The 22,845-nt window shown below is 38.9% G+C and overlaps 1 protein-coding gene across 7 annotated transcripts in view; it reads right to left on the bottom strand.

Moving 5' to 3' along the window:
• Positions 1-10,595: 10,595 nt before the first annotated feature.
• Positions 10,596-22,845, bottom strand: part of picalma (phosphatidylinositol binding clathrin assembly protein a) — a 51,010-nt gene continuing 38,760 nt past the window's right edge. For 4 of the 7 annotated variants that reach the window (XM_083986436.1, XM_083986437.1, XM_083986434.1 and 1 more), the window contains exons 20-23: positions 15,292-15,351; positions 13,741-13,845; positions 12,108-12,213; positions 10,596-11,032 (exon numbers count right to left, since the gene is read on the bottom strand). In XM_083986436.1, coding sequence (XP_083842562.1) covers positions 12,121-12,213; positions 13,741-13,845; positions 15,292-15,351 — 258 coding nt within the window. In that variant the 3' untranslated portion in view covers positions 10,596-11,032; positions 12,108-12,120. The remainder of the gene's footprint in view (positions 11,033-12,107; positions 12,214-13,740; positions 13,846-15,291; positions 15,352-22,845) is intronic. The other 3 variants (XM_083986440.1, XM_083986439.1, XM_083986438.1) reach the window with 3 other exon arrangements.

Raw genomic sequence — 22,845 nt, forward strand, 5'->3', positions numbered from 1 at the left:
TGCCAAAAAAAATATAAGGCCACTTCAAAGGTAGATCTGTATAGAGCTGTATATCTTCTGCAAAACTTCACCACTTACAGTAAAGGGATAGTTCAACATTTTGGCATATTGGCCCATTGCCATAATAATCCCTATAGTCATAGCAGTAGGTTCGTTACCTTTAATTGTCAGTGCAAGCTGTTTTTAGAACGGTGGAGCAGAGCCGTGAGCTGCTCAGAGCTACGCTACAGAGGCTCATGGGATTTCTTGGTTTCCCTCATCAAACTCATCAAATACACAATCCAACAACTCCACAACGCTCTGGTGGACAAGTTGTGACCTGCACATTCACCACGCTATGAGATAATAACACAACATTACCAGACAGAGTTGTTTTAGAGGGAAATACAGAGTCTGCTTGCTGAAAAACTGTCCCTGAAGGCAACACGCATCAGTTTTGCATGAATTTACCTCTAAAACGACTCCAGCTCGCGGCTCTGCTCCGCCGTTCTAAAAACAGCTTGCACCGACAATTAAAGGTAATGAACCTACTGCTATGACTATAGGGATTATGGCAATGGGCCAGTTTGCCAAAAGGTTGAACTATCCCTTTAACCAATTGCCAATTTTCTTTTTTCTTTTTCTTTTTAACAGTTAAAACTGAAATCCTTATTTCCGTCCCTCATGGTTGTGGCTGGTCTGGGGTCTCTAGGTGTCACTATGGACCAGACTCTGACTCCGTTCAGGCATTCATATCATCCCATCTCAACTAATGCAACTCTCTTGTGTCCTGCCTGTAGAAATCTTCACTGGACCAGTTACAAGTGGTCAAAGCTGCAGCTGCAGGACCTCAGAGAGTCCAGGTGACACCTTCCTCTCTCCTGTCTATTCAAAATGCAGCTCAACACTGCAAAAACTCTAAATCTTTCCAAGAATATTTGTCTTCTTTCTTGTCAAGATGTCTCGTTTCTAGTCAAAACTAATTTTTTTCTACTCAAAATAAGACTCATCACCTAAAAATTAACTTGTTTTTAGATAATTTTCACTTGTTTCAAACTAATTTTCATTTGAAATAAGTAGAAAAATCTGCCAGTGCTTGTAATAAGGAAGGAAAAACTTGCTCCACTATCAGATTTTTCTACTTATTTCAAGTGAAAATCTGCTTGAAAGAAGTAAAAAGTGTCTAAAACAAGCTGCTTTTTAAGTATAATGAGATTTGTTTCTAGAAATAAGACAAATATTCTTGGTAAGATATTAGAGTTTTTGCAGTTAAGACCCATCCAACTTGTCTGTGTTCCACACTGCCATTTGGCCTTTTACTGTATTTCATATGTTTCCATCAGTGTTTTATGCTTTGGCCTGTGTTTAAGCACTTTGTGACTCCTTTGTGTAAGCTTTTATATATAAATGACGCTACTTCCTTGTCAGTCATTCTTTCTAAGGAGTGCACAATGAAACACAAATCCAACACTCACTCACAGCTTGATAAAACATGAGCGTTCATCTGCCTTGACATGTAGCCTGATACACTCCCACAGTGAGAAAGAGACTTCTTCCTCCTTCTGAAAGCTGCTACCTCTGCTGACGCCATACGAGGGAGTAAAAAAATGTTGACAGACATCAGTGACACACATCTGTCTTTAGTTTTAAGTGAGAATACAATTTCAACATTTCAATTTTCTTTTTTGTTTTCCTCCAACACAGATTTGTCTTTTCCTTTAAGAGAAGACAAAATCTCTTTGAGGAATGCCGGCAAGTTGTAACAATGTCCACGTCCGCCCTAATCAAAAACAACTGTGGGAATAAACTGCAAATTTCACTTACTACTATAGTTTAAGGTTCATGTTGTGTTAAAATGACCATATTTAGCTTTATTTGCTAAATGCTAAGGAGAATGTGGCAGTAAGTAATGTTATTATTATAAGTTTGCTTTAGAAAGTTGTGTTTGCACCGCGGTTGGCTCATGTAATCATTCATGATCCAAGTTAAGTATACGGTGTAATTGCCTTTTAATCTAAAAAACAAAACAAAACCCAGGACTACCTTAAAACTGAGCTCCACTGAGTAAAAACAAAGCCCTTGATTTGTTTAGACAGAAGAATGCTGCACATCCAGTTTCTCTGACAGGGTAAAGGGTAAATTTATATCTATATATTTCCTTGTTGTGGCAGCTGTAAATATTTCCTCATCTGTGTAACACCTTAGATATTCAACATTTAACAAGCATTTGAAAATACATCTTATAGTTAAAAGTGTGTTTTTTTCTTTTTCTTTAAGTCACTGTTGACATCAAACTAACTTCACATCTCTCTATGAACTCCTGCTTTCTGTCCAGATCAAAGTAATTCAGTTATTTAATCCTTTAATTTAATAGAAACAGCTGAGCTTCAATGACAATCCAGTACAAAGCCTACATGAAATAACAGGCCATAGATGTGTCACTGTCTGGACAAAAGAGTCTGACAGAGTTCAAGAGTTCTTAGTTTCTACAACAGCAGAAAAACGGTTCTTTATAAGTTATTACAACTGTCCGAGAGAAAAAACACCAAACATAAAGTTTCTATCCCAACAGTCCAGGTCCGAGTCCGGTCCTACAAAGCTGGCTGAACTACACGGATTTAGAAAAATACCTGTTTCTCTCTTTGCTCCACTTTTACTTTCCCACTGCTCTGACATTACTGAAGCCAACTCTCTAGTCTGAGCAGAGTGAGAACAGCGTTGTTACAACATTCAGACCAAAGAGAGAAGAGACCAACTCTCATCTACAGAAAGAAACATTAATATTCTCGTGGTGTAAACCAGTAAACCAGTAAAACAGTGAACTCACCTCCCGCTGCGGCTCCTCGCTGAGTAACGACCTGCAGTAACTCCAGCTGAGCTCCGTCTCTGCTTCACTCTGCAGGAGGAGGAGGAGGAGCTGCACAGCGGCCAGCAGGGGGCGGCACCGAGCAGCAGCAGCAGCAGCAGCAGGGGACACCGGTTCGAGCCATAGACTGTGGTTCGAGCTCCTTCCTGCCCCGGGGCACATGTGACGTCTCTTGGTGGCTCATGGCAGGGGCGATGAAAAGGGGGGGAAGGAAAAATATGCATTTCCAATTACACCTAAAGAGTTTGCCATAATATTTGACGCTATACTCTAGCCTACCTGCGGGACTGTTGATGTTATTGAGAGGAGATAGTAGACCACAGCTAAATGTACAATTTGAGGCAAATTTAATGTTAGATGGTACAGTATACATTTAACAGATGAAAAATGCACCAATAGACATTTAAAGGGATAGTTCACCCAAAATTCAAATTTCACTCATTATCTACTCCCCCTCTGTGCCTTCTCTGAGTTACAGCAGGGCTCCGTGCAGCACTGCATGTCCATATGACGGTTGAGAACGGAGCTCACTTTTCTTCGTCCAAAAAGACACACCAAAAAAACATCCAAATACATCCATAGTGCTCGTCTGTAATGTCCCTCTTGTATTGAAGCCCCGACATGAGAAATTGTTCCGAAAGAAATTAAATAAGTCTATATTTTAAGCTTGTTTGTAGCGGAAGCTCCCAGTGTTGCTCTGCCGGAATCTGAGCAGTGAACTGGGTGGCGAGATTTGCACAGACACCGGCAAAGCAGTGAACTGAGACACTGGGAGCTTCCGCTACAAACAAGCTTAAAATATAGACTTATTTAATTTCTTTCGGAACAATTTCTCATGTCGGGGCTTCAATACAAGAGGGACATTACAGACAAGCAGTATGGAGGTATTTGGATGTTTTTTGGTGTGTCTTTTTGGATGACGTTCGCAACCGTCATATGGACATGCAGTGCTGCGCCGAGACCCCCTGTAACTCAGAGAAGCCACGGAGGACTCTGAAACTTCTCCCAGCCCTTAGTCCACATGAGGGGGAGGAGATAATGAGTGAAATTTCAATTTTGAGTGAACTATCCCTTAAACTTTAGGCTACTAGGGCACACAGAGTGTTCAGTGCTTCACCTACCAACTTCAAGCACCTGTCACGTTGTCCACGTTGTTTTTTTGCTGGCTTCCCAGGCCGGATGTAGGTGGGCCCAGTAAGATTACTGTTCATGCTGTCTGTGTTTCCTTGTTGCCCATAATGTTGGAATAATTCTGATTTCAGGCACATTCCTCTTTTCTTTTTTCCTATTTATAGCTACACATCAGTAATCACATTTGACCAAGTGCAATGATTACATACTGAGTCCCAGTTACCAGCAATACGCTATCTATCTATCTATCTATCTATCTATCTATCTATCTATCTATCTATCTATCTATCTATCTATCTATCTATCTATCTATCTATCTATCTATCTATCTACTGTATATCTATCATGATCAAATGACATTGTCACAATCAGAGGAGGGTGAAAAAAATATTTTATTCCAACTTTATGGGGAAAAAAAATCGGTTAAAATAAAGTTATGATCAAATAAAAAATAGTTTATCTGTTAATCTGGAGAAGGAAGGTAACACCAGTGACAGAACAACAGTGACAGTCTCCATGAAAAATGCAAATGTGGAGGCAACAGAACATTAAACCACAGGCTGTCAATCACCGTGCGGGTGCAATCTCTAAATTACGTCATTTTATCCATTTGTATTCATTCATTGCATTTCCATTTGCAATTTTCTTAAAATAATAAGGTCATTTGATATCAGTAAAAGCTTCACATGAAATCATGAGATTAATAAGAAAAAATCAGATAAGTGGAGATAAGGAGACAGCAGAGCATGTTCCCTTCTTCATGGATCTTCTTTTTAAATTCAAGATAACAGTTGTGATATGCAGTAACACCAGCTACATGACTCAAGGGCACCATTATTTGTAGACCTACTAATAATTTCACATAATTGATGCACTTCCTGTATGTAGTTTGAATGGTTTTATAATAGTTTTTGACCTCAAAATCCATAAACTGTGTGGAAACAAGTTGGGAAAAGGTCTCTGCAGGTTTCACCAGCTCAAATTTAAGACTTTTTAAGACCTTTTTAAGACTATTTTGGATGAAATTTAAGACCTATGACAAATAAAAAACGTACAAAAGAAATGCGGAGTCACAAAATTAGAAATTGATTGCAATACATAAGTTGCGTGTTAGGCTTGTTTGTAGTTGAAAATACATTCAATAAAGAACAATGAAGTGTCACAGGAGCATTTGCAGTAGCGAGGGCTCTACCATAACATTTTCCCCAAGGAGCACGCCTAAAGTAAACTATTTGGGGAGCAAAATTAAAAATGTTTATGTAACACATTACTTATTTAATTCACTGGCAACCAACAGGCAGATGGCTTTAAGCCTTGAATAATGTTAAGGGTCAAACGCGACCCATTTTTACATACTGTAGGAGAACAGTAAAAACACCAACACTTCACCTTTGGCCTGAAATGTGATGACTAACTAACTAATGTGACCCAGAATAGACAAACATGGAAACATTTCACCTTCTTTAATCAACAGACACGAGCCACAACCTGTATTATGACCAACACAATATTTGACACATGAAGTAAATAAATTGGCCTTTGGTCACCCCTATAGCCTATATATTATGGTATTAAACTACATCTTTTTATTTAACTAGGCTAGTTAAATCACAGTAGTATATACTGATTAATTGAACTTACAGGCTTGTTACTAAGTATGTATTAATTATCATGATAATCAGCCCGATGTACACACTGCAAAAACTCAAATATCTTACCAAGAATATTTGTCTTATTTCTAGTCAAAACAAATAAGACTCATCACATAAAAAGCAGCTTGTTTTTAGACAGTTTTTACTTCTTTCAAGCAGATTTTCACTTGAAATAAGTAGAAAAATCTGACAGTGGAGCAAGTTTTTCTTTCTTATTACAAGCACAAAAAACTTGCTTTCACTGGCAGATTTTTCTACTTATTTCAAGTGAAAATTAGTTTGAAACAAGTGAAAATGATCTGAAAACAAGTAAATTTTTAGGTGATGAGTCTTATTTTAAGTGGAAAGAGATTAGTTTTTGACTAGAAATGAGACATTTTGACCAGAAATAAGACAAATATTCTTGGAAAGATATTTGAGTTCTTGCAGTGTAAATAAAACTCAACCTGTCACACAGCTCCATGTTGTCTCTGTGTGGTGTTCAGGGACAGGTCAGGACAGTCTGAGGACAGACAGCTCTGAGGTTGAAGTTTATAGCCTATTAACAACACACACACACACTGCAAAAACTCAAAATCTTTCCAAGAATATTTGTCTTATTTCTTGTCAAAATGTCATTTCTATTCAAAACTAAACTGTTTCCACTTAAAATAAGATTCATCACCTAAAAATTTACTTGTTTTTAGATCATTTTCACTTGTTTCAAACGTATTTTCAATGGAAATAAGTAGAAAAATCTGCCAGTGAAAGCAAGATTTTTGTGCTTGTAATAAGAAAGAAAAACTTGCTCCACTGTCAGATTTTTCTACTTATTTCAAGTGAAAATCTGCTTGAAAGAAGTAAAAAGTGTCTAAAAACAAGCTACTTTTCATGTGATGAGTCTTATTTTGAGTATAATGAGATTTGTTTTGACTAGAAATTACATTTTGACTAGAAATAAGACAAATATTCTTGGTAAGATTTTGAGTTTTTGGAGTGCAGAGAAACAAACCATCTCTCTCTCGCTTTCCTCCATCAGCTGCAGCCTTGGACCACAAGATGGAGGCAGAGCTCCACCTGGAGGATCAGACCAGAGACCAGAGACCAGAGACCGGTCCTCTGGTCTCTGCAGCTCAGGGCGTCAGGATGATGCTGCAGCCTGACAAAGAGAGAGAGAGAGAGGAGGAAGAAGAAAAACACGACTCAGACTCACCCATATACAGTCACTTCCTATTCAACAAGTTCCCACGTTCTAGTTACAACCTCAGAGATAGAAATGTCCCACTTTCATTTTCACTGTTCTGTTTACAAGCCTGTTATTGATAGACTGAGAAAAAAAGAAAAAAACTCACACATTTGTATGGTTGTGTACTGTAGCAATCTTATTTTTATATATTTATAATATTTAAAGCAGAAGTAAGCGATCCGGTGGTTTTGTCTAACTGATGGAGTCAGCCGATGGAGTTAGCAGTCCCCGCCCTCGTCCCTACGTCACCACATTCACGCGCATCCCTTGGCTGCACACACAGAGAGGACTGCCCCTTTATGCCGTTCTCTCTCCTCATTGGATAAAGGTTGTAGGATACAAGGAAAGTTTTCTCCTCGATCGGCTTACAGCAGAGCAGAGTGACTGACGGTCCCGTGTTTCAGACCAAACACTCTATGAAGTGATTGCTGTCAGAAGATATAACTATTTAAGACTTATATTAACACAAATATTCCACTTACTTCTGCTTTAATTTTATATCCTAAATAAATTTGCAGGAAACGGTTCAAACGAATGGAGCCGAGCTCAGTTTTTGGAGGAGATGGAGAAGTCAAATCAGGTTAACTATCGCTGAAGAAGATCAGAGTGAAAAGGAACAGAGAGGCTTTTTATCAACTTGCCAATTAATTCCATCATGAAAGTCGGTGTCTCACACAAACAAACACACACATGCATCTTTCTACTGCTGAATCCAGACGAAGGGGAAGTGGCAGCAGCAGCACAAAGAGCCGTCTTATTGCTCATGCTGAGGCTTTGCCAAGCAGGATGTACCTTTTATATCAAGATCCCTCTCTCTCTGTGTGTGTGTGTGGTAGTGTGTGTGCTGCACATGGATGAGCTGCTGCACCTGTGGCTCCAGCAGCAGAAAGATGCAGTGTGGTGTGGGACTCTGGCTTCTCTATACGAGCCAATAACGACTCCCCCCTTGGATTCATCCGTCAATCAATCGATCAGCTTTTACAAATTCAGCTCCAGTCCTGTTTAATGTTATTTATTTATTTATTTATAGTGGGGAAAGAAAAAAGAAAAAGTATTTGATCCCCTGCTGATTTATGCCCTTATTTCACTTTAATCAAATGGAAATTTATCTAAAACCTTTATATGGTTATATTATTTCTTTGATATTCTGTCTCTCTCTGTTAAAATAAACTTATCACAAAAACTACAGGCTGTCCCAGTTCTTTGTGGGGGAGCAAAGGGGATCAAATTCTTATTTTCCACACCGTATGTGGGATTTGCTCTGTGGGATTCCTCTACTGACATGCAGTTGAATTAAATATGTATGCATGACTTCATATTTTCTCCAAATTTTCAGTTACAGACCAAATTCAGTCCTATAATAAAACATGAATATAGCCGATGTTGAGATACTTACCATCCGATCTGATGGAGCCGCCTTGGAGAATCTGTCAGGGCTGAAGAATGGAGTGAGAGAACTGGAAGCTGTAACTTCTGCTGAAGGGACATCAACAAACTATTGAATTCTTCACGGGTATAGAAAATGAAGAGATTTCAATTGATTTTCAACACATTTCCACTTTTATTTTTTTTTTTTATTTTACTCAACTGCTACTGGAGCCTGTAGGTATCCTATCCTGTTCTCTTATACAGAAATGTATGATACTATAATAACTTATCTGACCTTATCAATAACAAACTTTGGTAACACTTTACAATAAGGGTCTCTTAATTAACATTAGTTAGTACATTATTAAACATTAATTAACTGTTTACAGACATATTAACAATCATTATGCCTATAGTAGCCTATTAGTAAGCAGTTAATTAATGTTAACTACTCAAAGTTAGTGAATAAATTAAGTAATAATAAAAGTTGAATAACGTGATTCAACATTTCTTTGCTTCAGCAATAGCGTTCAGCTGCTTTCAGCATCCACACGCATTTTCTGCAGGAAATGCTATCTTTTTCTAGTTAATGTTTACTACTCAAAGTTAGTTAATACATTATTAAGTAATAATTAAAGTTGAATAGTTATCATTATGTATGCATTACTCAGCATTAATTAACACACTAGTTTATATATTAATGCTTAATAATGTATTAACTATAACATTAATTAAGGGACCCTTATTGTAAAGTGTTTTTTCTTTGGTGCTTTTGATAAATAATTAAATCCGGGGCGTAGAAAGTGTGGAAGCTTGCACTTTATTGGAAAAACAAAAACAAAAATATATGTCTGCAGGGACGATGCAACAAATATGCTCAGTTAATGGATTTAAGAGCCACTTTCATGTTCAGGCCATTTTTCGTTTTCCTCGTATTTCTCCACCTATACCCACCCGCTCCAGTGATCGGCAGGAAGGAACCAGTTCTATATACACAAAGCACCGATCAACAGCGCTCTCTACTCTCCTGCAGTGACCTCACACCCCCACCCGACCCGACCCCCCCGTAACCGGACTTGAACCTACACACCATGGCCCACGTTGTCCTAAACAACACACACCACACCGGTGCTCGTCTATGGAAACATGATCCAAGCATGAAAGGAAGGAACCCTGCTGCACATTCAGGTTGGTGAAGGGGCCGAGGAGCTTCGTTTGTTAAATGTAAGAATAAATGGCGTGCCCAAAGCATAAAAAGCATAAATGCAACTGCAAAAACTCTAAATCTTACCAAGAATATTTGTCTTATTTCTAGTCAAAATGTCATTTCTAGTCAAAAGAAATCTCATTCTACTTAAAATAAGAATCATCACATTAAAAAGTAGCTTGTTTTTAGACACTATTTTACTTATTTCAAGTCTATTTTCATTTGAAATAAGTAGAAAAATCTGAAGCACAAAAAACCTGCTTTCACTGGCAGATTTTTCTACTTATTTCAAGTGAAAATTTGTTTGAAACAAATGAAAATTATCTAAAAACAAGTACATTTTAAGGTGATGAATCTTATTTTAAGTGGAAAGAGATTAGTTTCGACTAGAAATTGAGACATTTTGACAAGAAATAAGACAAATATTCTTGGAAAGATTTTGAGTTTTTGCAGTGTGGCGATTTCCTTTTCAATGCAACTGCTGCCTTGATCATAAAATGTAGTGATTTTGATTTTTGCTGATGTGAAAAATGTTTCCTCGCCAAATTCGTAGAAACCGACCCCCACAGATTTGACGGTATAAATGAATTATTACATTGATACACATCCTCTTCGGCGCGACCCCCTCCCCCTCAGAGCCACCGATAACTGTACAAGGCATCATGCGAGTACAGAGAATATTTAGTGCCACAGCAGCAAAACATGTCTCTTTAAACTTTATATTAACTTCTTTAAAAAAAAAAAAAAAAGAAAAGAAAAGAAAAGAAAAAAATCATCTCAATCACTCAAAATCCAATTCTACAATCAATCATACCTATGTATAAACCTGAAGACCTTCCGCTTGAAGGAAGTCAGTGACTAGTAACATTTACATTTTGCTTAATAATGTCATCCTCTCTATAGGTAATCATAAATAAATACAAACAATACACAAGGAATGTCTACTCCAAACAATACAGAAAGATGAAAGAAAACAAAAAAAAAAAAGAAAAAAAGTGTGGTATAAACAGTAGTTTGCAATTCTTGTCCTAATTGGAGGATGATTGATTTTAGAAGGTAAATATATGATGATTGCTAATTGAAAGGAGGCGACTCTCCCAGCCTGACCTGGAGAAAGAGGAACGAAAACAAAGACAACTCAAACAGTGTGTACATGTGGGACCCAACTTTTTTCTTTTTCTTTTTTTTTTTTTTACTCCTCCTTGTACATAAACAGTCAAACATGTCAAAAATCTCTCCCTTTGGGTGTTTTCTCTTAGTCCAGGAAACAGTGAGGCTGAGCTCTGTCCATGTGATTTAAATGGCAGCACGCACTCTTTGTCTTCTTTTTCGTCTTCTCCTCCTCCATCTAAGACTCAGACATGACTACTGTAGATGGGCACAATGTCTTTACTGTGATGCTTCTCCGAGCTCCAAGTCACCGAGATTTTTTTATTTATTTTTTTATTTCAAAAAGTCGTATTTTTGGGCCTTTTTCATTCTCCGAGAGAGGTGAGTTCATTCATTAGGAGCAAACTGCAGGTTTGCTCAGATAGTTGACGTTGCTGTGAATCGTATTCAGATGGGAAACGCTCCCCCCATTCTTCAGGTTACATGAACTGCATCTGAAAATATATTAAGAAAAATGATGTTAACTTTTTTTTGGAAACATTGGAAATCATTGCAGAGCCAGGAATAAAAAGAGAAACATCCAACACTTCTAATGCATCCTACAGGACAGCAAGGCCAAATACAGATGGAGCAGGAAGCTTGTGTTGCAAAAATAGGAGCTGAAGTCCGATTCACGTGTATTTGTTATTGTATCAACTCTTGGGGTTTAATTTGTCAGTGATTTAATCTGATGAATCAAATCAATAAATGCACTTTTGTTTCAGACGTTCATTTTGTGCAAATCGAGCTTCAGTCTCCTCCTGCAGAGCAATGAAACTAAAACTAAATCAATCCTCATTCAACAGGAGACGAGATGATGAGCATCCACAGTGTGCACGAAGCAGCCGAGTTGCAGAGTCGGTGTGTCATGGGATCCCAGAGCAAAGTGTTGTTGTGTTGTGACTGGCTCAATGCACCACTGAGAAAACCCCTTGTTTTTAATGATAACAGAAGCGTCCTTCTGCCCGTGTGGCTTGTGTCTCTGCAGGTTCTGTAGGTACGAGTGAAGATCCTGGGCAACGTCCAAAAGCGGTGACGTGATGGTTGACGTGACTGGGAGAGAAATTCATTCATGCGCTTGGACGCTGCCAGTTTAAGGATTAGAGATGCAGGGAGAGGAAGGAAGGAAGGAGCAGTCGATCCTTCCTCTGCTGCTGGAGCATGGGAGATTTGAGATGGGATAAACTGGGACTGCAGACAAGAGACTGGTGAAGACACAGAGGTGCACGGTGCATGGAGGGAACATCTGCTGTCTCCTGGAACATGATGCATGCAGCTCACTCATGTGCACCCTGAGATAACACAGAGATAAGACTGGGATGGTACAAAACTTGACAGCCTGTTTTTTTTTTTCAATGTCGTACTGATGAGACAGCATGTACAGATGACCAGAACTCATTATTGACATTCTTACATACAGTATGGCACCTTTAACAGCCAGTTCTGTTGAAACAAAGGAGCCAGAGACAAACATGCACTTTTGTTGCCACTGGAGTTGCAAATAATGAGCAGACAGGAGACGAGCTGTACCTAAAAAGATGCTCTATAAAAAATTCTGCAGATAGAGTTGTGCAAAAGGGTCCTTCCCTGGCACTCTGAGGGGGCTGAGACTGGAGGGACTAGAAGTCGTGGGTGACTTGAGTCACAGAGGAGGAGGAGGAGGGAGGAAGGAAGGGATGAAAGCACAGAACAGGAGAGAAAGGAAGAGCAAAAACGATAAGACAGGAGCTCTGAGAGAAAAGATACGCTACAGGTGTGATCAGGAAGTTAGGCCTGTGTATTATTAGAAGAGTATCAAGGCCACATATGGGGGAAAAAAAGCGAGAGGAGGAATAATTGTTTTCAGAATAAGTTGAAATGTCGAGAATAAAGTCAAAATGTTGTGGAAAAAGTTGAAATGTGAACATTTAAAGGGATAGTTCACCCAAAATTGGACGAACTGGGAAGAGGACAGACCCTGGTTCGTCCAAATTTGACGAACCGGGAAGAGGAGCTTCGAGAAGGTTCCGCTACAAAACAAGCTTGAAATATAGACTTATTTAATTTTTTCCGGGACAAATTCGCATTTCGGGGCTTCAATACAAGACGGACATTACATACGGGCAGCATTGGATGTTTTTTGGTGTGTCTTTTTGTTACGAAGACAGTTGGTATCCATTTACAACCGTTATATGGACATGCACTGCTACGCCGAGACCCCCTGTAACTCAGAGAAGCTACGGAGGACTCTGAAACTTCTCCCAGCCCTTAGTCCACATGAGGGTGAGTTGATAATGAGTGAAATTTCAATTATGGATGAACTATCCCTTTAAAAATACGTGATATGATATCGATTAAGTATGCAGTTGCATAACTTCAGGAACCTTCTCTTCCTGTTACACTCCAAGGATGCCTGCAGCTGTCAGTCGCACTCGACTCCTTATCTGATGGACCAGAGAGGAAAGTTTGACTTCACTTTCCACTTTGTATTTTGACTTTATTCTCGAAAGTGCAGAATGAAAAAAAAAAAATCTCCCTTCTCTAATTTTTTTTTCATGAGTGGCCACAACGCTCTTCTGTACTCAGTCAACCCCGATAGCTGAGAATCTCACTGTCAGATATTGGATCTCTATCTATTTAATATAAAAAGGAGGCTCACGTGTCCCTGAGTTTTACACTGCTGACTTCATGATTAATTCACGATATTGAGTCTGTTTCACATCACTTTTTGTCACATTCAATTTTCACACCTCAACCAAGTGTAAAAACCTTCTTTTTTTTTTAAATCAAAGTTTCATTTCATATGTTTAATGTGCAGATTGCAAATGCACATAAAAACAAGAGGATGGAAACACATTTATTCATTAATTGATTTTTAAATTAGTATCAAAACGCAGAGTAAAAAGTTAGTTGACTGTGAACTGTACAAAGAAATTCAAACAGAGAAATTCATTCATTCATTCATCAAAAGTTGGCTCATGAATATTGTTTAACAGCCAAATGTTTGTTTCAGAGCTTTGACTCTCACAAATTAACTCTCACAGCAAATCTCAGAGAAAAAATTACCAGAACGGTTGGTGGCACAGAGCCAAATTTAAAGCGGTCAAGAAAATGAATGAAAAGTAGAGTAAAGAGAGAGAGAATTAAACGGGGCTCAGTTATGGTAGGTGTAGGTATCATTTACCTGTGCACCTGGATTGGCGCCGAAGGGGTTGGCCGGCCTCATCACCGGCTGGGTGTACATCATGGTGGGCTGCGTCATCATCATGTTGCCCACGTTGGGAGGCTGCTGGTTAAAAAAAAAAACCAAAGGAACACAGTCAACAATGGATTAAATAATGGAAGAGCAGGCAACATTTTGAAAAGATACAATGTCCCTTTCCTCAGACTTTGCTGCAACTGTCTCACTGAATTTAGCAATCTACAGTAGCCTAAGCTCTGGCTCTGGTGTCGTCTTTTCCGACAGTTTGATTGACGCATCAGGATTCAATGAGTTGGTTTGCGGCGTTCAAAATGATCGGATGGTGTTTTTACAGGATTGTATGTTCGACATGTGACTGACATTTAGTATTTAATAAACCGGTTGCAATCTAAGTGTGAAGAGGATTTCAAGCTAAACAGGAAAAAAAATGTTTCAGAAAAAGATCTGCTCTCCTACCGGTAGCTATAAAAAACAGCCACACAAACAAAAAAATAAAAAAATAAAAAAATAAACACATCTCAGAAATAAGGTTATTTGGCTACTGAAGCATGTGGCTACTTCACAACTTAATGAAACCGGATAAAAATCCTCCTCCTCGTTTGCTTGGAGCTCGGTGTTGAGGTGTGATAAGGATGAACTGTGGTTTGTTGTCAATATATTTCAGAAACACTCCACTTTAACTCCTCTACACTTAAAAGACAAAATGGCACGGGCCCCTTCTGTTGATTCCAACTGACTGCCGTCAGCTGTTTCAGTGTTTCAACAATATCAAAAACTTTATTTATTTTTTTTCTTACTTTGAAATAATAATATAATATAATATAATAATATTAATTAAAAAAAAAAACAAGTTAACATACACTTTAACCTAGGAGGATGGAGGAACTGTACTGTGAGTCAACTCATGGGTCTGTGGACTTTAAAGGGACATTGTGTAGGAATTACTCCCATCTAGCGTTGCAGTTGTATTTCGCAAGCAACTCAATCGTATTTTTCATGCTGCATTCACGTGAAATTGGGCAGACGGACGACAGCCGCTGCACGTAACGGCATAAACAAGCCTCTATGTAAACAAGTTACTGGCTTTCTCTGGACTTCTGTGACTAAAATGACATCTGGTTTGTTACCGACGGCCGTCTGCCCGACTGCAGGTGAATGCAGCATCAGTGTAACGCTCCATTCCTCCTCACTGCGTTACCATGGTGACTTTTCACAGACAGATATGAATGATATGAACGGCTAATTCAGAGCTGAAAGGAACACTTCAGTTTGTTGATGGGGGGGATTACTGGTTAATGAAAAACAGACTTGTGAACCAAATAATCGATTTTCGTGAATAGATAACAGGAGAAGTTACACAATGTCCCTTTAAATCCACGTCTGAATGTGATGGCTGAGGTTAAGATAAGAGTTATCGATGCATATCCTCACAACTACAGAAAGACCGACATCATGCAAGTGTGTGTGTGTGTGTGTGTGTTTGACAGGAAGTGAAATCCTGCTGAGTATCCAGTCCCAGCTGACTTGACTTACCATTGCATATGCCATCATGCCCGTCGGTGTGGTTGCAGGGAAGGCCATGACAGATGGTGCCTAAGGTGACGAACAGAAGAGAAAAAAAAAAAAAAAAAAAAGTCAATTCCTTCCACAGAATCAGGACACAGCGACGCCCAACTCACATTCAGCAATGCATTATTATGGGATTGTCACATTTGTATTCAATTAAATCAACACAGAGTTAAACCTTTACAAATCTATTCAAGAGCACAGCACGATGAGGGAGGAATTTATTCAATACCGGCCTGAAATGATTTCATGTGCAATAACTGTTAACTGTGTTTGACTGGAGGATTTAAGAGCAGTCACATGACAAAGCTGAGCCGTTAGGACGTTGTGAAGCTCGCTGATGCTTTTCACTGCCTGATTCAAAACCCGTCGTGTTGAGAGGAAACTGAGAGCGCAGCGGCGTGAATGAGAGCGTGAAGGAGGAAGATCCTGCAGACTGGGAGGAAATGACAGAACAACCTGGATGATGTTGTGTGTACAGATAATTATTCAGAGGCTAATTGATTAATTGAATAATATAATAATATTCAAAGACGAGTTTGTTTGTTTATATTACAGGGTTCCTACGCATTTTAAATTTCCAGACTTCTCGGTAAAACAAATTCAAATATTTTTTTACATTTGAGTAAATAGATGTGTATCATGCTAATTAATTATGCAATGAATCGTTTATTCTCATTATTATGAATTTGTATGCCATTATGTCAGCAAATAATTTCCAGGAGATTATAATTAACCCAAATAATTTCAGATAAGTATTAAGATTAATATATTTCCCTACAATAGTTTCCATTTTCCATTCTTTTCCAGACCTGGAAATGTATAAAATCAAATTCCATACTTGCGTAGGATTCACAGTTTTTATTACAAAAGACAAAATCTAATAGAAAGAACTGAAAACCAGCGGAATAGAAATGGGATAAGAATGAATCCATCCATTTATCACCTTTTGTTGGCATCTCCCAGCTGTATACAGTATGATCATGACTTCTAGTAATACAATCAATCAGTTGATGTGAACTGAAGCCAGATGAAGGGATCATATTTAAAATCAACTAACCTAAGAGAATATAAGATTGTATTAAAATGGACACTGTGAGCCAGTTAGCATCTGATTGCCTTGTAGACGTAATTTAAGACCATTTCATTGATTTCTAGACATCCCACACTGCAAAAACTCAAAATCTTACCAAGAATATTTGTCTTATTTCTAGTCAAAATGTCATTTCTAGTCAAAACAAATCTCATTCTACTTAAAATAAGACTTATCACAGCATATTTTCACTTGAAATAAGTAGAAAAATCTGACAGTGGAGAAAGTTTTTCTTTCTTATTACAAGCACAAAAAACTTGCTTTCACTGGCAGATTTCTCTGCTTATTTCAAGTGAAAATGAGTTTGAAACAAGTAAAAAAATATCTAAAAACAAGTGAATTTTTAGGTGATGAGTCTTATTTTAAGTGGAAAGAGGTTAGTTTTGACTAGAAATGAGACATTTTGACAAGAAATAAGACAAATATTCTTGGAAAGACTTTGAGTTTTTGCAGTGCATCTAGAATCTGTATCCATCCAGGCATCTTTCATATTCAGTGTTAACCCCCAAAACATCAAAGTGGGTGAGTGCCGAGTGAGAAAAACAGCAGCTTTTATCCACCGCCCACCAGAAGTTTCCACAGAAGACGTGTCCAAGGTTCCTGCAGTAAAAGACTGAACTGAATGAAACCAGAGTTTATCCGACTCCCGATCTTATCAGAGCTGGTTCTCTCTGTTAAACGGGGGCAATGACAGACGGAGGTAAAGGAGAGCAGAGCAGAGGAGCCGGCCACTGGGCAGGTGCAGAGCTCGCATGATGTGGAAGAAGATTAGCCAGAACAAAAGTGGAGACTCTTTCTGTGAGCAGAGACCCCCCCCTTTTGCTTGTGATAACGGCCCCTGCAGTGATAACAAACCCAGATTTGTCTAACGCCCCGGCCCTCTGGGGAAGGATACGTTTCATTAACTATTCAGTCGTTGGCGAAGGGAGGCACAAGTGAGTCAGACGTGACACTGGTGCCAAAATTGGGCGCTTTCATCACAGACGGAGCTTGTTGCTTGTTTGGCTGCACAGAGAAGCGCTCCTTCAGAATTCCTCCTCGCTGACAACGTTCGGTTTGTCTCGGGGACGTTTCACTCAGCGTCCCCTCGGTCGCTCGGTAATGACATGATTAGGATGGTTTTAGCATCGTGTCAGGGATTATCCTTTAACCACTGATGGATGTTGTTTGCATCTGTTTCTTAGGGGCGGCAACGAAAAGCCGTGCACTCTCAGCTCAATCATCCACAGCACTGGGACAGTAGAGTGTGAGAAGGTTTTTCTGAACATTTTCACCGAGGACACGCTAAGAACCGAATATCTGTATTAAAAACATGGGAAAAGAGACGAGAGGGGAGGTAGAGAGGCCTAAAGCCAACACTAGGGGTGTGACGATACACTCATCTCACGAGACGAGACGAGACACGAGATTGGGTTCACAAGAACGAGACGAGATTTTAAGAAAACTACAATGACAAAATATATGACTGGACCGAGTTGCACATGCATTTTGCAAATGTTTTATTATAACTCTTTACATGCATGATGTAGCCTAAGCATGAGCTTTTAATAAACTTCTTCTTCCACAAATTGAAACTAAAACTAAAATTTATAAAAGTTAAAATCAAATTAATCAAATTAAATATTCCTTTCAAGTGCAAACAATGGTGCAAGTGTTATGCTGCAGCTGTGACTGAAAAACACCTAAACCGAGCCGAGTAGAGTTATAACCGTGTAGTGGAAAGGGGGGATGCAAAGTAATGGTAACTGGCAGTGGAAACCCTGTTTTACATTGTTTTAACATATAAAAAAAAAGAGAGATCTCGTCACACCCCTAGCGAACACTAATGTGATGAAGGAATCTGTTTTGTTCAGAGCCATCCTAGAGTGGAATTCGTTGCCACTTTATATTTTGTTAACAGATTCTAAAGAGAGGTATACAGTACATTTTTGCTTAAACAGTTTCTTCTAATGCTGCATCGGCAGTAGTTGGTATCTGCTACAGTATATGTTATAGTGCCTGTTCTCTTCCCTGCTCTATGAGTTCACTATTTTGGTTTTTTTATGTTCTGCTATATTGTTTTCCCCTTGTATGTACTGTATATATTTATTGATTCTTAATTGTATTGTACAAGTGGTGTATTGTGTCTTGTGTTATATGTTTGTCTGCGTCTACTGTATGATTGTGTCTGTGTGTTGTGACTGTATTAGTTGTTTTTGTTTTACTTTTCCTTGATGACCTTGGAAGAATATAATAGTCAATTGTGACTGAATGTTTGGACTCCAGGAAGAACAGCTATGCTAATGTGCTGGTGCTAATGGAGATCCAATAAATGAAATGAAAGAAAATGAAGGATGCAGCTCGGTGGTTTTGTGAACAGACACATTCACTCCTGAGATGTTTCACTTCAATTGGAGTATTTTACAGTAGTAATTACTGCTATGGTACTGTAAAAAGTGGGGAACTCTGTGATTGTATGAGCTCAAAAAAAAGCTGTTTGTGTGGCAGTTCCTGTGAGACTGGAGTTTTAAAGATTACTAATCAATAGATACTGCAGGTTTCTGTCCTGACTGATCAATAAAAAGGTGTCAGAGTTTCACGTTATTGGCTGAGAACAGTGCAGGTTTGCTTATTTAAGGCTGGTTCTGGGATCAGATGCGTTTAAACCCGTCTTGTCAGAGTTATGAAGTCGTATGTTCTGGTGGTTTCTGATTTATTAAATGTCACTCATTAAGAAATGTGTGCACACAAGCCTCATTTCCACTTCCGCAATTAAATTTAGATATAAATGGATTAAGACTCTCCCTTAATCCATCAGTTTGTGATCAGATACAAAAGACGAGAGAAAAGAAAAATTGTAGATGCAAAGATAAGTTAATATAACAACAGTAGTTACAGTTCACAGAACCCCTGGCTATATAAAAATAAGCAGATTCAACAATGCTAACGGCAAAACTTGTATTGATAATAAGTTGGTTTTATTTTGTTAAATAATGTGTCTCAGCTTTCTGAATTTTCACTTCACTGTAACTTTCATCACTTTGGAAAACCATGTATCTGGCCCCAGTTCAGCCTTCTGCATTTACTATTTACAACAACACGAGAACAAGACAGATTCTCCACTGGAACTTTAACAGCTGCCGAGATTTTCTGGATGGAGATCTGATCTCTTCAGTATCAGTAGATGTGTTGGTGGTTTGTTATTGCATCATTGACTGCGTTTAACATGGACTTCAGTATCCCGGTTTTGATTAATTTCGAGATATGGTGTTAAAATTAACTTAGAGAAACCTGGTTTGGCTGGTTATTCAGTTTCCCTGTATACATGACAAACACCAGTATCCCAGTTTCTGATCTCTTATGCGTGTTTCATGTTTTTTGTTTAAAACAGGAAGTGCAACAAATTGGAAATCTGTACAAATCTGAAAATTTACAAATTAAAAATGCTGCCATGTAATATAACTTAATTAAAATAAAATAAAATTGAATGCAGACTGATTGGTTCATTGTAAACCAGGATACTGAAGTCCATGTAAACTTTAATGAATCAAAGTCTTCTGAGAAAAGTCAAACCGATTTCATTGCTCTGACTGGTTATCTTCTCTAATAATTAAAAATAATGACAGCTAAGCTCAGTAGGAAGACAGCAAACACACAGTGTCATCAATGTTTTTCTCCAGAAAGCCTCGTCGCAGGCGGTTGCTGTGAGACTTAAACAGTACAAGACACTTGAAATCAAAGGAAGCGCTGTAGACGACAAACAACTGAGGAGGAACTGGAAGGAAATCAGAGAAACCTTCACTCTCACAGTCACACAACACCTGAACACCTTCAGCTGGCAACTAAAGTCAGCAAGGAACTGGCAGGGCAAGCTTGACTGGGCTCAGACAGACAACAGACTACTGTAGATTTCAAGTAACAACAACTTGATATAGAGAGCCGATACGAAGCGGAAGCAGGAAGTAACGGTTGACATGGGACCTCAACTCGGAAAATGTCTCCATGTAAGTGAACGGGACTCAAAGTTTTATTTCATGATCCGATTGAATTGTGCCATGAGAAAAAAAACCTGTGTTAACCTACTTAAAACATCACGTTTCATGCCGAGAAATCAGCAGTTTGTAAAATAAAATTCTGAAGAATCTGTAACCAGAAAGACTACAGGTCAACCGTTTTTGGCCACATTCTTACATATTGTACCTTTAACATGACGCTTTTATTTATGCCGGTTTTCTCTCGGTTTTTGTGGTTTGTGGGTTACTGCCTTTTTCCCAGTCTTTGATATTTAATTGACTCTCGATAGGACCGGATGCTTTATTCCATGCAGCAGCGCTGTCTTCTCCTCCTCCTGCGCTCTGGGAGTGGACAATATGACGGAGAGACGGTGGTGATTAAATATAGAGAAGGAATTTAGATTTTGAATTATCAGTTAAATTCTAAGAAGATGTTTCTGAAACACCAGTCCGATGCAAAATAAGGGCGCTGTTGAATTAAATCACCGTGGCAACATGGATCTAACGCATACAGGTTGAAATTAAATGTGTGACGGCCGATAATAAAAACATATTCGTTCTTCTCAATCATCATTTCCTGAGTCTGACTTCAGTTCACCACCACACCGTCTGTGTCGCTAATTCCTCTTTTCCTCCAAACCATGCATACGCCTGGGTCAGAGTTTGCTTAGGGCTGCGCACATTCTCCCGTCAAGTTTGTTTTTTATAGATCACAACCTTGGCGTGGAAAGTCACGTACGCCACTTTCAGCCCCGTTTTGTGGGTACGCAACGGTTATAAATGAGACCCCAGATCTGTAGTCCGTAGAGTGTCGTCACACTAAATACATTCTTCTGTTGCCATTTTACAACAAACTGCTGATTTCTCGGCATGAAACGTGATGTTTTAAACAGGTAGAGGTCATATTTTTTTCTCATGGCACAATTCAGTCGGATCACAAAATAAAACTTTGACTCCCGTTCACTTACATTCTTACAGACTTTTTCTGAGTTGAGGAGGACCCACCATGGCGACAACGTTACTTCCTGCTTCCGCTTCGGCTCGCTATTGGTTTGAAGCTGAAAAAAAAAAAAAAAGGTTTCCACACAGGCCAGAGCTGCGGCCGGCCGCTCTGCCCACTGATTGGTTAATATCCACACAGAGAGAGGCCGCTGGCTGGGTGATAATGGACAGAGAAGCTCTCGGCTGCTTCATGCCACAGCTGCAGTGTGAGGTGAGTTAGGCTCCTGACAGTGACAGTGAGCTGTGAGCGGCTATTGGTGGTGGTGGTTTGGTCTCGTGAAGAGGTTAATATCAACCGGTGCATCATGCCAGTGTTGGTCAGAGCGCAGGAATAAAAGAGGCGTAAACCATATGTACAGTAGGGATCATGGACTTACGTATGGTTGAAAAAACATGGTGGTCTTTAAGTGTGGCCCAGACAGACACAGACAAGACAACAGGTTGACACACAGATAACACACAGATCAGTGAACATTACTAATGTTAACAACATCAACAGACAGGACATAAGACACAAAGGGAATTTAAGGTTACTCTCTGTCATCGGTGACACATTGTTTCTCTTACTGTGAACACTCTGCAAAACCATCTGAAACTTACCACACGTTTATCATTGAGGACAATTTAAATCCATAACTGCATCTTATTTTACTGCACCTGTTTTTAACTAGACTTCTCTGTTTTCAATTTATCTCTGTCACTTGTTGTTGGCTAAATGTTGTCCATTGTCTAACTGTGTCTGTTTATGCCTCATCTTTTTATAATAGCTTGTATTCTGTGTATTTTACTACTTTTATGCTATGTGTAGGGACTACAGATGGAAATTAGCTGGGAGCTAAATCTGGTGCAACCATCTTTTAATTTTTTTTCCCTTTAAATGATTAATGTAATTGCACATTGTCCCTTATTAAACTAATAAACTAAACTAAACTTTTACTTTCCGGTATTTCGGATATGCTTATGTATGTTTCAAAAGTTTTGTGTTTTGTCTCGGCTATATTGTAAGTGAGGTTGCTCCTCAATGTATTTCCGAGTTTAAATAAAGGTTATAATAATATAATAATATAAAAATTAACCACTGGCTGCCTGTCCAAGAACATGCCTCAGACTTTGTGCTGCAGTTTCCAAGATGGATTAAACCTGTTCTCTACAGAAACGACCAAATTTACCTCAATGTCGAATGTAAAAAAAAAAACTAACTAACGTATGAGTGCATGTTTTAGCATCTCTGCTGGCTACTTGGATGCTAGAACTTCTGTTTTGATATTGTTGGTTGTTTAGCGGTTGTTGACAGTGTATGTGATTATTCAGCAGCAGCTTTGCAGCTCGAGACCCTCATCACCAAGCAGCAAATGGTTTGGTGGGATGAAACAGAACAGGGCCGGACAGTCAGGTAGGACGCTCTGGATCCTGTTTACCTACCAGCATGTTTAA

The sequence above is a fragment of the Trachurus trachurus genome (assembly GCF_905171665.1).
Source record: "Trachurus trachurus genome assembly, chromosome: 14".
Lineage (NCBI taxonomy): Eukaryota > Metazoa > Chordata > Actinopteri > Carangiformes > Carangidae > Trachurus > Trachurus trachurus.